General features: G+C 35.8%; 1 protein-coding gene across 3 annotated transcripts in view; it reads right to left on the bottom strand.

The window, feature by feature from the left end:
• Positions 1–17,311, bottom strand: part of cdk14.L (cyclin-dependent kinase 14 L homeolog) — a 347,215-nt gene that overhangs the window by 67,417 nt on the left and 262,487 nt on the right. For all 3 annotated transcript variants that reach the window (XM_041565882.1, XM_018266524.2, XM_041565883.1), the window contains one exon: positions 6,094–6,233. In XM_041565882.1, coding sequence (XP_041421816.1) covers positions 6,094–6,233 — 140 coding nt within the window. The remainder of the gene's footprint in view (positions 1–6,093; positions 6,234–17,311) is intronic.

The following is a 17,311-nucleotide window of genomic DNA, read 5'->3' as shown; positions in this document are numbered from 1 at the left end:
TATAAAGTGTTACTGAACCAACTTACTGCAGCAGAACCTCCCTGAAAAATAAATGAATATGTGGGATGAAGTTTCTTTTTTTCTCAGTAATTACACAAGTTGTTCTCTGGAGCAATGCCATAATTCATTTTGAATGCGGAGATATACCATGTCAAATCTGACTTTGTATTGCCCAAGTTATTATATATCAACTGAAAGACACAGGTTAAGTAACGACAATATAGAGGTGTATTTACCATTGGCACTGGTGCAAGTGCTAAAGAACTAAGGGAGACCAAGGGGCAGATTTATCAAGGGTTCGAAGTGAAAATTTTAATTTTCAAATTCGAAATTCGAATTTTCAAGTTGTTCTAAGTGTAATTCAACCAGGGGATAGTTAAAGTTAGATTCGAGTTTTTTTTAAAAAAAAAATTAGAATTACGAAATTTAAAAATTTAAATTTAAGAATTAGAATTTGAATATTCGACGAATTGCTGTTTTAGCCTATGGGGGATGTTCTGGGATCAATTTGGAGTTGTTTGGAGACATCCTGAAAAGCATGGGGTTTTTTTCGGTGAAAAAACTCAAATCGAATTCGATTAAAATTTGATTCGAGTTTGCGGATCAACGCCATTCACCAGAATTTGAATTTTTTTTTGTTTTTTACCCAATGTCGAGTTCATGGGAGATTATGGGAGTTTTTACAAACTCCCATGAACTCTAAATTCGACCCTTGATAAATCTGCCCCTAAATGGCACCACTTAGGGGCCATGTATGAAGCACTGGCACCCATGTCAAGGTGCAACAAACATCATTCTTATTAATTGCCTGCAATGGGGATGCCCAATACCTTGCGCCACCTACTGGCCACACTCTTTACAGCATTGCTGAAAAATTTGTGGACACTGTTATCCATACATATTTTTTTTGCACCTTACTGTAAATAATATCCATCTGTACTGTCATCTTGCTCTGCTATGCTTGATACCTGCCACTTTTATATGGCCTACACTAAAGAGAAAACTTGACCCTTTAGAACATGGCATCCAAGAAAATCACCCTCCTGGCACAGTTCACAAAGCATTGCTCTGTATCCCAAGCCTGGCGTAGCTTACATATGTTTACAAGTATACTGCAATTCTGCAAGCCAAGTTCATATATATGGAAAGGGAAAGGCCTTATCCTACCGCCGAGTTTGTGTTTGCTAACGATTATCTGCCAGACACAGAAACCCTATTTCTGTAAACTTGAAATTTCACTAGAGGCATAGAACGCAAACCTTCCTTTAAAATATAATGATTTTTTCATCTTTATTCTCCCCCCTTCAAAAGGTTTCACTGCTCCTGATGTTTAACGTTATGCAAAGACGGGTTTCTGCCAATGAATATCGCCTTATGGTTATGCTTCTGCAAATAACCTGCTGTGAGCTGATAAAAGGATTAATGCAACCAAAATTCTTAATCTGTGAAATTACAAATTAAATTCTCATATTAAAAATACCACCCTGAGGTATTTTTTTGTGGTTTTAATTCCCCTCTGGTGTTCTGCATATATTGTGCGTGTTAATGACTAGGACACGTCTCTCCCGGCTGGCAGCCTGCTGCACAGTGATAATGTGCAGGCATTTATTTTACTGATGGAGCTGGAATTAACCACTGACTGATAAACTAAGTGGCAACTGGGTAATAACTTCATATTAAGTGAAAAGCACTACTAGAGAATACTGTATTCAGGGACTATCAAAATCCTAGCTGTGCTTAATCATTCATTCAGATCGGATTGAGATGTCACAAATGTAAAATGATCACAGTGGAGTGGTCTGGTATAAATGCTGAAGGGAAAAAAAAAAGAATGAATTAATTTTATTTTGTAAAGGGAGAGGCATTTGTAACCAACACTAGGGACTCATTTTAAGCACAATTAAACCACCAAGCAAAAGCCTGTTCTACTCTATGTGCTGCTGGATAAGAGCTGTATTTAGGGGGGCAGTTACGGGCTGCGTTGATACTCACACATCAGGGACTTAAGCAATGGAAACAGCAGACTAAGTTCTCTAAGGTTCAGTCAGGGCCATATACAAGTATGGGATCTTTTATCTGGAAACCAAATTTCAGATAGCTCTGAATTATGGGAAGGGCATCTCCCATAGACTCCATTTCAAGCAATTCATTCTATTTTCGTTTAAATAATTTCCCTTTTCTCTGTACTAATATAACACTGTTGGTCATTTAATATTCTCCTCCCTGCAAAAAAGTGCAACAATACAAAAGGGTGCAAGAGCGTGCCCCTTAATACTCTTGCACCGAGCACTTCTGCCTTGGGGGTATAAGTATAATGGATGCTATTGTCTTCTGAATTATTTAAAATGACAAAATTATTCCAAAGTTAAAAAAGAAACCTGACACGCATGTGTCATTAATACCGGTATGGGATCCAGAAACCCGTTATACAGAAAGTTCCGAATTACGGAAAGGCGGTCTTCCATAGACTCCATTTTATCCAAATAATCCAAATTCTTAAAAAATGATTTACTTTTTCTCTGTAATAATAAAACAGTACCTTGTACTTGATCCAAACTAAAATATAATTAATCCTTATTAGAGGCAAAACAATTCTATTGGGTGTAATGTTTACATAATTTTCTAGTAAACATAAGGTATGAAGATACAAATTACGGAAAGATTAGTTATCTGGAAAAACCCCAGGTCCCCAAGAATTCTGGATAACAGGTCCTATACAGGTACCTAAGTTTGTGGAAATACTGTCATCCTCTATGTTTCCTTTGATTCTTTTGGTTTCTTCTGACCTATATAGACTCTTTTTGTATATTACCAGCTGCCACTTTGTTATCATCATTAAAAGGAACAGTTCCGTGTAACAATAAAAACTGGGTAAATTGATAGGCTGTGCAAAATAAAAAATGTTTCTAATATAGTTAGTTAGCCAAAAATGTAATGTATAAAGGCTGGAGTGACTGGAGGTCTAACAGAACAGAACAGAACACTACTTCCTGCTTTTCAGATCTCTAACTCTGAGTTAGTCAGAGACTTGAAGGGGGGCCACATGGGACATAAATGTTCAGTGAGTTTGCAATTGATCCTCAGCATTCAGCTCAGATTCAAAATCGACAGTTATGAGCCATGTGCCCCCCTCAAGTCACTGATTGGTTACTGCCTGGTTTCTGTTATGTTAGACATCCAGTCACTCCAGCCTTTATACATTCCATTTTTGGATAACTAACTATATTAGAAACATTATTTTGCACAGCCTATTTACCTAGTTTTTTTTTTTTTTTTTACACTGAAAAATTTCTTTAAGTGGTTACTCATAAAAAAAAAAAATATTGGGTTCTTTAATAAATGTTTCACAAATAGTTTGTACAAGTTAATACAAGATTTAAATCAGTCTTATAGGACAATAAAGACAGTGTAAGTTTGATATTGCTAACAAGAAAGACTAATGGCTAAAGTTGCCATTAAAGTTTTATTCATTGTAATGCTGAAAATTTGAATCTTGCAAATAAGATGATGGTGTTAAGTGATTTTAGTGATGTCTTGTCCAATGAACATTTTGTGCAAAAGATTCTCTTCTTCTCTGACTCACATGGTCTCCCTTTTCCTGGTCCAGCTCACTACTGTATAACAAGCTATAACTTATGAATTACTGCTTATGTGCACTATAACCTATTAATTACTGTCCTTTGTGCATCCAAGTGTACCCAGGCCAAACGTGACACCCTTGTTGTGTTTATCTTCTTCACTATCCATGGGACACTGGCTTACAACAAAGCCTGGCCAAACACAGGAAAGTTCAGAGAAGAACACTACATGAAATGAGAAATACAAAGCAAGTGGAACAGTCTAAATTACTGCTTGGAGGGGGAGTGGCTTCCCCAAAATAATGCTTTCAGTTGCTTTCTTTTTATATAACCTTTGATCTGTAAGAATCAAATCCAGTAGACATGTTTGGGTGTATGTTTTAGCCGAATACACTGGTTTTTACAAGTACTGGAAACCAGCTGCTTAATTTATGTTGCGAATAATGCTTTCTTTAGTAGATGAGGCTCATGAAATGACCACCATGTCCTTCGTTTCTGCCACACTATGAGAAAGAATAGGGTGTTCTCCCCTTCTGGTTTCTTTGCAAAGTGGTTCTTATCATCTGGGTCTGAATTATCCAGCCTCTGTTATCTACTGACCTTCCAAGCTGACATTGAGCCTATCTCTGACTACTGATTTTGACATCTGAATTTTTGTGTACTCTACCTGGGAGGACCCATCTCCTGCCATTGCTCCATTGCCTCTCCTCCATCTATAGTGGATGGTATAGAAAAGGCTATGCCACCATGAATGCTCCTGTAGAGCTACCAATACCACCCTAGCTAAACAAACAGATTATTTTTGGAAACACTCGAAACACACAAATTACAGCAGAAATGTACTAAATGATATCTGATAATTTGTGGTCTTGGGTTGGAGTTACTGGACTAAATTGAGGTTTGAAGTTATAACACCCCCATGCAGTAAATTCTACTTGCTTATTGTCAACCCAAAGAGCTTGCAATCCATGTGTGGCTTTTTAAATGAACTAACTTACAGTATCTTTGATTCTATACTATATCTTTGATTTTATATTTATAGTCTTCCAAGAACGTTTCATCCCCCTCTACTTCTTTAGAACTGTTCAGTATAAAAATAATTTTAAACACAGTTTTTTCAAAAATTACAAACAGTAAAAAAAAAATATATATTATTTGAACCGTCTTTGCGTTTTTCTGGATGTCACACTGTGTTAAATCAAGAGGGATAAGATTCTTCATTGAAAATTCAAAGAATCTGAAATGCTTGATACTTATTTCTATATTTGTGTTTTTCGTTGCTTGAGGGAGAGCATACAAGAGTTTCCATTTACTTCTGAATAATCTGTATGCTCTTCACAAATGTCACTCTAGCAACAAAACCGTCTTCTTCCAAATTGTTTTCCTTGCCTTACCCTTCATGTTGAGCACATATTCTTGGGTTATTAATGTTTTTTTCACACATTTTAAAGGACTCTCTGATATAGTTTTTTAAATGGACAACGATGGGTTCTTGCTATTCCTTGGCATTGGAAAAACGATGGCTTGACTTTTAAGAGGACCCTTTTTATTGTACAAAAGCTATGCATTAAAAATATTGATAATATTATAAAATATTGTAATATTGTTGGTATAGATACAGTGCATGTTACAATATATATGCTTTCTCATACAGTTCTAGCAGGTTCATGAGCTCATTAGCATGGTCAGTCAAATGAGGGTAGAGGTACTGATTTTCTTCCAGTGAGTAGTGATGGGGAATCTCGTTTTTGACGCCGGCGGGCGTTTTTGATGCCGGCGGACGTTTTTTTTCGATGCGGCGGAAATTTTTTTTTGACGCCGCCGAATTTTTGCCGGCGTTTTGCGAATTTATTCGGTGGCGGCGAATCGCGAAAATTCGGCAGATGGCAAATTAAAGATGGGAAATGTAAAATTGGTATAGGGTAGGAAGGGGCAAAATGGCAAAAGGTAGTAAGACTGAGAGGGTATGATAAACACAGGCAAATAAGAACAGGTGCAAAAGAAAAGGGCTGTACTAAATTCCCATCCATAGACCCCCAATAGGGGCAGGTTCTTCTGCAGTTGCTCCACCAATATTCTAGCATTTTTACACCACTGACCAATTTAGAAAGCACAGCCCCCAAAGTAATTCAAATATAATGACTGCTGCTAAATTAGTCAAAAAGGCGATAAAATATGGGATATTAACTTTCTTCGCCATCAGAAGAGCCCTTGAACATTAACTACACATGCAGCGGAGAACAAATGGAAAGAACTTCAGTTTATATGACCCAAAGGGGAAGTATCTAAGGACAGCTAGTGCCTGCTAATTAAGGCCGTGATATAAAAATGGATATTAAGCTGGGGAAATGAGGATTCAGGATTCTGATTCTTAGATTAATTTATTTGACACAGGCATGAAATGTTTCTCAAATATCTCTTCGGGGTGAAATAAATGTAGAAACAGTCTTAACAATAAAATAACGGATCTAAGAAAAGTGAGAAAAAGCAGAAAGGAACACGGCAGTGTACTTACTGTCACTTAGCTCCCATAGCCGGGGAGGGAGATCACTGAAATAATCATGGTTCAGAGCAGCTTGCGCCGACAGTCTGTTCTTTGGAAAACACTGGAGCAGCTTGGAGGCTAGATCTTCTGCATGATTCACATAGCTCAGCCTGCAAAGCATGACAAAAGAATCAAACACATCAGTGCATACAGGAATCAAAAAGAAAATATACCACTTTAGACTTCCAAGTTTTATGGTTTGTACTACCTGCAGATATTTACATAACCTGCTATAACTGGGGAGATCCAATCATAATCCTTTATAAATCTGAAGACCTTTTTGAGCATAATTTGCCATTTATACAGGCACGAGATCTAATTTGGTACTTTGCAAAATTTTCTGTCTCTGTCTGTAACAGGCAACCTTTTAAAACCGTATAGAAAAACATTATGGGGTCTATTTATTATGCTATGTAAAACGTAATTTGACAGAAAAACAGTGTAAAAAGCTGTTTAAGATAGATACCGAAAGTGTGTTATTTTATGCCATGCGAATGCCAGATTTGCGCCAGTATTTTACACTGCTTCAGACCTTTGTAAATAAATTCTGGTTGGAAATTTGCTCAAAGAAAAAGCGCATAAATAATGCCATTTTTACGCCGTTTTTACATGGCGATGCCTGGCAAATTATTCCTCCGTTTTTTACACCACATAAAAAATATACCCTTGTTGATGGGTTTTGCTTTTCCCTTCCAGTCTGGGACCAGCTGCCATATAAGTAATATTATATGTATGTATAAAGAAATGTACAACTGCAGGGTGTCTAGTTGCTTTGCTCTAGGTAGATGATCCAGTGAGATGGTGGGAGATCTGTAGAAATATCTTAAGAAGCATAGGGCTTTATTAGCTGGTAAACAGCAGAGTAGCCCTATGCCCCAATTTTACATTCCATTACAGTCCATCAAACCCTCCAACTGAACCGCATACAAAGGAAGGCAAACTGTGGTCCTTCAATGTATGAAGTATATGTATATCTTGTATCCCATTGCCCTCGACTTAATCCTTTATGTTTGCAGTAGTTTTCCTGTTTCTCTGCTACCATGTTACACATACAAATAGTAAGAAGAGCTGCTTCGAAACTTCTTTACACAACAAAAAGAAATAAAACCTTTTTTCTAGGTAATGTAGATGGAAAAGTTAGGAAGAAACAAGTAATAAAAGGAACACATGACTCTGCTGCATAATAGAGACCCCTGCAACAGTCCAAGTCTGGATTCTAACTATACAGCTGTGAGATAAATGGTATCCAGATGTCTAATCTATTGCATCTAATACTGTCTAAAACTGCCTAACTCATAAGTAAATGATATGCTAAAGACCTCAGATTTCATGCAGAATTAGAGCTGGACCAAGGAGCTTTGGCACTAAACACAAGGGTGGTTATTTGAGCCCTCATGCTTATTGCTTAACCCTGTCTGGAAGAGTTAGAGGAGAACACAGACCAGGTAATACTAAAGATGAACAGCTCAATGAGTATGTTGCTGTGCACAACACAAGGCATGTTCCTCTGTTTCTTACATCTAGTTCCAGGCATGTAAGGAAGACAAAAATGGGCATTGTGCTCCATATTCGCTCTTGAGGATGGTGACCCTCAGTATTTGTTTAGATTAATTTCTATTTATTAAACTCCAGGCACATGTTTCAGTTTTTTTGAACAATGACCAACGTCCAGCTCCTAAGCAACTTGTTTCATTGAAAATAATTGGTATTTCAGAAATTTTGTAACAGGTCAGAACTTGTTTGTGAAGATTGTCATTCATCCGGGTCATGGTATATCTATAGAAATAAATCAGCATAATCTGATAAACAGATTATGCTGATTGCAGCAACATTCCAGAGGATATATAGAGAAGCAAGATCCTATGTACAAGTTATTCTGAATTGAGAAAGCCAGTTGGATGACTGGTGAAACTTCATCAAGGAAAAAACACAGCATGTCCAGTCGATTTGACTCATTTCTACAGATATACCATGACCTGGATGAATGAGAATCTTCACAAACAGGTCAGAACTTGGTCAAGCATGTCAGATGCTTTCTCTGGTTCAAACACTGATGGCCTCTGTTGATATGCTATGCAATAACAACCTTCTAATTTCACATGGTAGTATACAGCAGCCTCCAAATGTATTGTTATTGCTACTTTTTATTACTCATCTTTGTATTCAGGCCTCTCCTATTCATATTCCAGTCTTTTATTCAAATTTATTCAAATAAATAAATGTGTAAATAAGCAATACTCAATTGAAAAGCCAATGTTTATAAACATCTAAAAGAGAAGTTCTTCTAAAGAAGACATTTCTGACATAATTATGGGCTGTTGTGGTCTACTAGTCAACGGGTCAAGATTAAGGTAGATCACAATCTCTACTGTACCCTCCATATCCCTAACCTTCTAATGTTTCCCGAGACTCACGTGGGTTCTACAAACAGCAGTATCACCGAAAAAGAAAACGGTCACTAAAGAATACCCCACTACAAGAATTCAGCACGACGTGACAGCAAATTTACGGGGTTATTTATCAAAGGTGGAATTTTAGAGCTTTGTGAGGTTTATTATACCTCAAATTAACTCACAATTCCAATGGTTTCTAATTTAAGAAAAAAACTTGAATGTAAATAACTCGAATCAGTGTAGTCAGGGTGAGAAACTTGAATATTTGAATTGATAAGAGTTTTTGGTTGAAATAACCTTGAATTGCTCGAATATTCGAGAGAAACCCACCGAAAAAACTCGAACATCATGTAGGCTACAAACATCTTCAAATGGTTTAAGGGACCTCTGCCATTGACTTCTACATGATCTCAACAGGTTTTAAATGGCGTATTTTTGGATTCAAGCTATTTCCAGCTTCAGCGTTTAAGAACTCTTTAAACATTTGAGATTGTTAAAAAAACCTCTACATTTTTTTAAAAAAAAACTAATTAGAATTCTGACTGAAAAATACCCTAGAAAACTCAAATTTTTCAAGGACAAAACAACGCGGCCTTTGATAGATAACCCCCTAAAACTTATATACCCTTCAACTGTAAAACTGCCAGCTGACTATACTTAGTAAGCATCACTTAGGTGTATCAAGAAATCTCTTGTAGTAGTACATGCAAATTCATAATGAAAAGTAGTATTTATTATAGAATAAGTATTTTGAGCAGAATTTTATACAGAATAAATGACATTTTTGAAACCTTTGATCCGAATACGTGCGTACAAAAAAACCAAGAAAATATGTGCTACCACTGATCAAGATGACAGAGATTTTATTCCATTGTGCAACTTCATTATACAGGGGTAGGGGTACAATCATCAAAGTTAATACAGGTATGGGACCTGTTATCCAGAATGCTTGGTACCTGGGGGCAAATTTACTAAAGGGCGAAGTGGCTGATGCTAGCGAAAATTCGTTAGATTGAAGTCATTTCGTTTACTAATGGTTGCTGGCGTAAATTCGCTAGCGAAGTGGACCTACTCTAGTGCTTCTTTGCACCCTTACACCAGGTGAAGTTGCACTATGGCGAAGGGACCTAACTACGCTAATTCACTAACCTGCAGATTTTCATGAACGTTACCTCTTGCGCCAGACTTTACTTCACCACTTCAGACCAGGCGAAGTGCAATAGAGTAGATAGGGATGCTTCAAAAATAGTTGAAGTCCCAAAAAACTCTGGCGTCTTTTTACTTTTTTTTTTTTAAGGGTGGTAGGCTGAAAAAGAGCGAACTCTCCTCCCCCCCCCTACATTTGATAACATATGGCACCTAAACTATACAGTGGGCACATATGTAGGGCATTAAGGTTCCCTGGCCTTGTGTAGTGTAATGTGTTTTCTGCTGCATATACGGACATTGTACTTTAACTGCATGCCGTATGCAGATTTCCGATCGCTAACTTCAAACCGATGATTGTAACATTGCTAGCGCAACTTCGCAAATGATCGGTAACTTCCATGATTTGGATCTTCATACCTTAAGTCTACTAAAAAATCATGTAAACATTAAATAAACCCAATTGGTTGGTTTTGCTTCCAATAAGGATTAACTATTACTGAGAAAAAAAGATTAAATTAATTATTACAGAAAAAAAAGAAAATCATTTTAAAAATTTTGGATTATTTGGATAAAATGAAGTCTACGGGAGATAGCCTTTCCGTCATTCAGAGCTTTGTTGATAACGGGTCCTGTATAACAGATCCCATAACTGAATTTTGAATTTATTGTTGTAAATAAACCCCTGATTTAAGCTCTAAACTGTTCATGGCTGAGGACATCTTTGGGTATTCTGGGTGGTTTTATGAAGAAGAGAAGTCAAATGGGAAAACATACTTTTGGACTTTTACACATTTAAATGCAGAACTTTCTATATTTAACAGCATCCCACACTTCCTTTTTTAAATATTCTTAGCAAAAGGGGTTCTAGTTTAAGCTCAGCTGTTAATATATTAATTTTGTCATATGTTTTTCTAGAATTCCATATCTAAATCAGTCTGTTAATTATTTTAATCCTGCATTTACATGAACAGTGGATTTCAGGATCTCATGCCATTGTGGCCAGAATGTAATCATTTAATTACACTCCAATACACAAGCAAAACAATGACTTTCTTTCAAAATGTGAATAAATCCCTTTATACAAAACAAGCCTACCTAATTCTATACATTGCACAACGTTTGCAGGGAGAAATATAATTGCTCATAGTGACCCTTTAACATTGAGCAGACTGGTAACTTTACCCTTCTAAGAATGCGTGAGACTTGGGGTTTTGCAGATAAGGGGGTCTTTCCATAATTTAGATAAACGTACGTTGTCTATCAAAAAATAATTTAAACATTAAATAATCCCATTAGGATTTTTTACTTCCAATGAAGTATAATTATATAATACACAAAAGCCATGAATATCCTGTAAATTATATCCTTATAAACGGTGACTAGTGATGTCATCAGTTATAAACGGTGAGTAGTGATGTAATTTCTGTCACATGACTCACTAAAATTTGTGTATTATAATTAATAAAGTACCCCCAGTTGTAAAATATGAGGATATTAGAAGTTACCTCGGAGTTCCATGACCTGTATAAAAACACTCGGCCTTCGGCCTCGTGTTTTTATATGGTCATGAAACTCCTCGGTAACTTATAATATCCTTATATTTTACAAGAGGGGGTACTTTATTCACTATATCTTCGTTAGGATCAAGTACAAGGCACTGTTCTATTATAGAGAAAAATCATTTTTAAAAATGTGAATTATTTCATTGTAATGGAGTCTATGGGAGACGGCCTTTCCGTAATTTGGCGCTTTCTGGATAACGGGTTTCTGGATAATGGATCCTACACCTATACTGCCGTGGCTAACTTTTTTTTTTTCATTCCAGGGAAGCTCAGTGGCAACCTGCATCTTTCCTACTACAGGTATGGGACCTGTTATCCAGAATGCTCGGGACCTGGGGTTTTCCGGATAACGGATCTTTCCATAATTTGGGTCTTCATGCCTTAAGTCTACTAGAAATAATTTAAACATTAAATAAACCCAACAGGTTGGTTTTGCTTCCAATAAGGATTAATTATATCTTAGTTGGGATCAAGTACAAGCTACTGTTTTATTATTACAGAGAAAAAGGCAATCATTTTTTAAAAATTGGATTATTTGGATAAAATGGAGTCTATGGGAAACAGCCATTCCGTAATTCGGAGCTTTCTGGATATCGGGTTTCCGGATAAGGGATCCTATACCTGTACATTGGCAAAGTCCTGACCTTTAGAAACTTCTGCCCAAGGTCATAGCTTTCTCTCTCAACATCTAAAAAAACATTTCACCCTATTCTGTCTAGACTGCCAGAATTTGCTTCTGTCTGGCATAACTTCTCCTATATGAAACCTCCATAACCCATCCAATATTCAATATAAAGGTGTATTTGTCTTTCTCTGAACATTAAACCCATTCAAAAGTCATTTCCACTAGACAAATCATTAAGAAATGTTTCATAGAATTGAATTGTGTTGTCTATACTTTGGTAGGTAGCCGAGGGGTTATGAATATATATATATATATATATATATATATATATATATATATATATATATATATATATATATATATATATATATATATATATATATATATTGTCGTTTAGCTTTTATAATTCTTTACTTATAAACTCAAATTATTAATGAATAAACCTCAGAGGCAACCAGCCTTATTAGTCAAACCCGTAATAGTATAAAAACGTCCTTCAGTCATTTCGCCGTATTTACGGTAAACAGGGACCAGTGTTTGCCAAAACTAATATTTTTCAGTGTTGAAGAAAGACAGCATGGTATTAGACACACTATGGTTTAATTCACAATCTTTTTGTTTTATGGTTAATATTCAGCACATTGCACTTAAATCGTCCTGAACTGCTGCTCAGAACATAGAGACGCAAGCATATTTTTCTACATTTTCTACATTTATACCAGGGTGGGAAGAGCATTCAATTTGATGTCATGTTGTAAAACATAATATCATAATGTAGCTGATTAAAAAAATCTCTACTTAGAACTTGAGAATTTTTTGAAGACTGGCTGGTATCTTTACGTGTTAGGCCTCGGGAGGCTCTCTAGGCTTCACATTGGAAGTATACTAATGGGCTTCTTGCTGTATTCCCCTGCAACATCATTAAGGCCAACTGCAGGCAATCAATGAATCAAACAGTTATATAAACTAGCCTTTTCCCATATTATTTGCTTGATTATTAGGCTCCCGGGCTGTGATCTGCTTTTGTGTGTGTTCCTGAGTTCCAGCCTCTTGTTACTTATTGAGTATCCTGTGATTAGGGTTCTGTCCTTGCTTTGGTTCCATAGTTTAGCTTGGTTTAGGATTCTGCTATTTGACTGCTTATTACCCTTATATCGGGACCTTTTCCTGGACTTGGTTAGTTATCTGCTGCCTGCTTTGTTCACTGTACTATTTCTCCTTGAGGACTCTTGTAGTTGAATGCATTTTGTGGTGTCAGCCTCATTGCACCCCTCCTAATGGTTTAAAATTTACTTGGTTTATTAAATTTTTTTTTAATTCTTACCAAATGGGACAGTCTTGAGCCTTAGGATAATGGCCCAAGGGGCACTTGCAGGCACTTTGGGCAGCAACTTTTTAAATATCTCAAACTCGCAGCAACAAATTGGCCAAATCCAACCCCTATAGACTTGGATTAAAATTGATTGACAAGCACTTGCGTTAGCACTTCTCTTCTGATTGAATACACATCAGTGCACTTTTACATGAAACTACTAGAGGCACATTTACTAAGCTCGAGTGAAGGATTCGAATGAAAAAAAACGAATTTCTAAGTATTTTTTTGGGTACTTCGACCATCGAATAGGCTACTACGAAATTCGACTTCGACTCTGATTCGAACTAAAAATCGTTCGACTATTCGACCATTCGATAGTCGAAGTACTGTCCCTTTAAAAAATACTTTGACTACATACTTCGGCAGTTTAAACCTACCGAGGTACAACGTTAGCCTATGGGGACCTTCCCCATCACTTTTCTAAGCTTTTTTTGATAGAAGAAAAATCCTTCGATCGATTAAAATTGTTCGAAGGATTTTATCGTTCGATCGAACGATTTTTATTTGATCGTAGGATTTGCGCTAAAAACCTTTGAATTAAGATATTCGAATTCAAAGGATTTTACTTCGAGGGTTTATTAACCCTCGATATTCGACCCTTAGTAAAAGTGCCCCCTAGTGTTGGCACAAGTGCTTGCAAGTGGTTTCTATACAACTTTATACAGCATGTTTTTACATTGCCTGAAAGCACACTAAATGCAGTTACCCTTAAATAAACCTTTAATATGATGTTGAGAGTAATTTTTTGAGACAATTTGCAATTGGTTTTCATTTTTTATTATTTGTGTTTTTTGAGTCCAGTTTGCAATTTCAGCAATCTAGTAGATAGGGTCCAAATTACCCTAGCAACCATGCACTGATTTGAATAAGAGACTGGAATATGAACAGGAGAAGCCTGAATAGAAAGCCGAGGAATACAAAGTAGCAATAACAATATATATGTAGTCTTACAGAGTGTTTTTAGATGGACCCCCAGAAAGAGTTATAAAGAGTCAGAAAAAGAATAAGGCAAATAATTCAAAAACTATAGAAAAAAAAATAATGACGGCCAATTAAAAAGTTACTTAGAATTAGCTATTCTATGACATACTAGAATTTAACTTGAAGGTGAAACACCCCATTAATTTTCTAATACTAATTAGCCTGTATAACAGAAATTATAACTCAAGGAACAAATTATCACTGTAGAATGCAAGAGGCTAGTAACTGACCCTGGTGTTGCTTCTCAACATTTCTTAGATATAATTATTATTTAAGTTTCTGCTTTATGAAGAAGAAAAACAGTTAGGGGCACATTTACTTAGCTCGAGCGAAGGAATAGAATAAAAAATACTTCGAATTTTGAAGTATTTTTTTGTCTACTTCGACCTTCGACTACGACTTTGAATCGAACTAAAAACCATCGAATTGGCTATTCGACCATTTGATAGCCGAAGTACTGTCTCTTTAAAAAAAACTACTTTGCCACCTAAAAGCTACCGAGCATCAATGTTAGCCTATGGGGAAGGTCCCCATAGGCTTTCCTAGGTTTTTTTGATTGAAGGAAAATCATTCTATCGATGGATTAAAATCCTTCGAATCTTTCAATTCGAAGGATTTAATTGTTCGATCGAAAGATTTTTCCTTTGATCATACGAACGAAGGAAAAGCGGTAAATCCTTCGACTTCGATATTTGAAGTTGAAGGATTTTACGTTGACGGTCGAATATCGAGGGTTAATTAACCCTCGATATTCGACCCTCAATGTGCTAAATATTTTTCCACACATTTCACTTCTAGTCCCACATAGTGTATAATAGAAAGGTCCACTCAAATTGGATTTCAGACAAAGGTGCCCATTTACATACGTAGGTGTCCCATTAAAGTCCACAGCCAGGCAGACAAATACAATCATGTAATCATTGCTCTGCTTGATCCAAATACATTATTGAATTTGATAATCAAATATATTTTAAAAAATACATTTTATACTCATAAAACTATACTTTTGTGGGATATTTATGGATATTGGGGATTATGGGGAACTGGATAAATGAGACCCAACATTATTTAAATGTTTGGAGATTTAGGGGCAGATTTATCAAGGGTCAAATTTTGACGTAATGGGAGTTTTTTCCCATAACTTCGAAATTCGAAGAAAAATAGACCAATCGAAATTTATTAAAAAGATCTAATTTTTTTTTTCTGCGGGTGAATAGGCCGTATTCGAATTGAAGTAAGATTGTATACGGTCATTCGATTCGAAGTATTCAAAAAAAAAAAACTTAGATTTTTCAAAGTCCACCATTTGACCCAATATAGGTTCTAGGAGGTCCCCTGTAGGCTAAAACAGCAATTCGGCAGGTTTTAGATGGTGAATGTTCGAAGTCGAAGTTTTAAAAAGACAGTACATGATAAATTTCGATATTCGAGTAGTCACATTTTTTATCAAATTCAAATCAAATTTTGGCCTATTCAATAGTCGAAGTACACAAAAATATCTCGAAACTCGGCAGGTTTTACACGGCGAATGGTCAAAGTCGAAGTTTTAAGGAGACAGTAAATGATAAATATCGATATTCGAATAATCTAAATTTTTTCAAAATCAAATCGAATTTTGGCCTATTCAATAGTCAAAGTACACAAAAATAGCTCAAAATTTAAATTTTTTTACTTCTAATTTTCACTTCGACCCTTGATAAATCTGCCACATAGTATTTAACAAAGACCATTGCACTGGAATATTCAGTTTTATTTAAAATCTCATTAAAAATTAGCCTTAATGTGAAAGAAAAAGATCTATGTTCTCAATCCCCCTTTCTCTAAGAACTGAATATACAAGAGATAGAGATGCTGTAAATGATTTAACAAACATATCAGATTTTTCATGTAATGCTTTTTACAGGCTTAAACTGAACGGAGTAAAGAGAAAATCACCTTTTACAGCAGGGTTCGTAAATGAAATATATATTTTGTTAGGGTTTTTAGCAGACGGCATGGTGAATTTATATCATCTCTGCTGAATCTTGGCAAAGGATAAAAGGGGGAATAAATGCACCAGTGCATTTAACATTCCACAGAATTCTCTCTTCACATTTTTATTTCCTCCCTTTATGGACTACAGCCAACATAACAAAAAAGGGAAGAAAAAAAAAAAAAAAGAGACAAATTCTGAAAGCATGCCATGTGGTCAGGGTGATTTTCTTTGTCAACACCCTTGACTGTTAATTCCATGGAAAGTTTACTAAGCCTTAACATGAAAGTACCTGTTCTGAGGCTGGAGCTGGTGCAATTACGTATAAGTAAGCAAAGGTTCCCACCCAATATTTGGACACAAGTTGGTGAAAAATAAATACCCCTTCCTATATCTGTCATCTCTCTTTCCTATTGATAACACTGATATAGAGGGCAGGTTATCCAAAATGCTCAGTAACTGGGGTTTTCTGGATAAAAGATCTTTATGTTATTTGGATCTTCATACCTTATGTCTACTAGAAAATCATGTAAACATTAAATAACCCCAAAAGGCTGGTTTTGCTTCCAATAAGGATTAATTTGTTTGGATCAAATACAAGGTACTGTTTTATTATAACAGAAAAAAAAGGAAATCATTATTAAAAATTTGGATTATTTGGATAGGTTTTCTGGATAATAGGTTTTGGGATAACTGATCTCATACCTGTACTAGTTTTATCTGTCAGACCATTAGATGCCAGTATTCAATCCTGCACCAAAAATAAACATATTTGCATATTCACTGGAGGTCACAGTTTTACTGGAGTCTATGGACAAAATGTAATTGGTTGCTCAGATAAGAAATACTACTGGGACTAAAGATAAAAAAACAAACAAAAATATTTAGATAAAGCACACTGGGCCAGTGTTTTCGGATCTGTAAAGGAAATCCCAAAAAAGACAATTAGGTGCCTTTAAATACCTGCACATTAAAGGAACAGTGTAAAAATAAAAACTGGGTAAAAATATAGTATATGCAAAATAAAAAATGTTTTGAATATAGTTAGTTAGCCAAAAATATAATGTATAAAGGCTGGATTGACTGGATGTCTAACATAATAGCCAGATCACTACTACCTGCTTTTCACCT

Source organism: Xenopus laevis, chromosome 6L (genome assembly GCF_017654675.1).
Source record: "Xenopus laevis strain J_2021 chromosome 6L, Xenopus_laevis_v10.1, whole genome shotgun sequence".
Lineage (NCBI taxonomy): Eukaryota > Metazoa > Chordata > Amphibia > Anura > Pipidae > Xenopus > Xenopus laevis.
The sequence above is the reverse complement of the archived record's forward strand: the minus strand, read 5'-3'. Positions and strand labels throughout refer to the sequence as shown.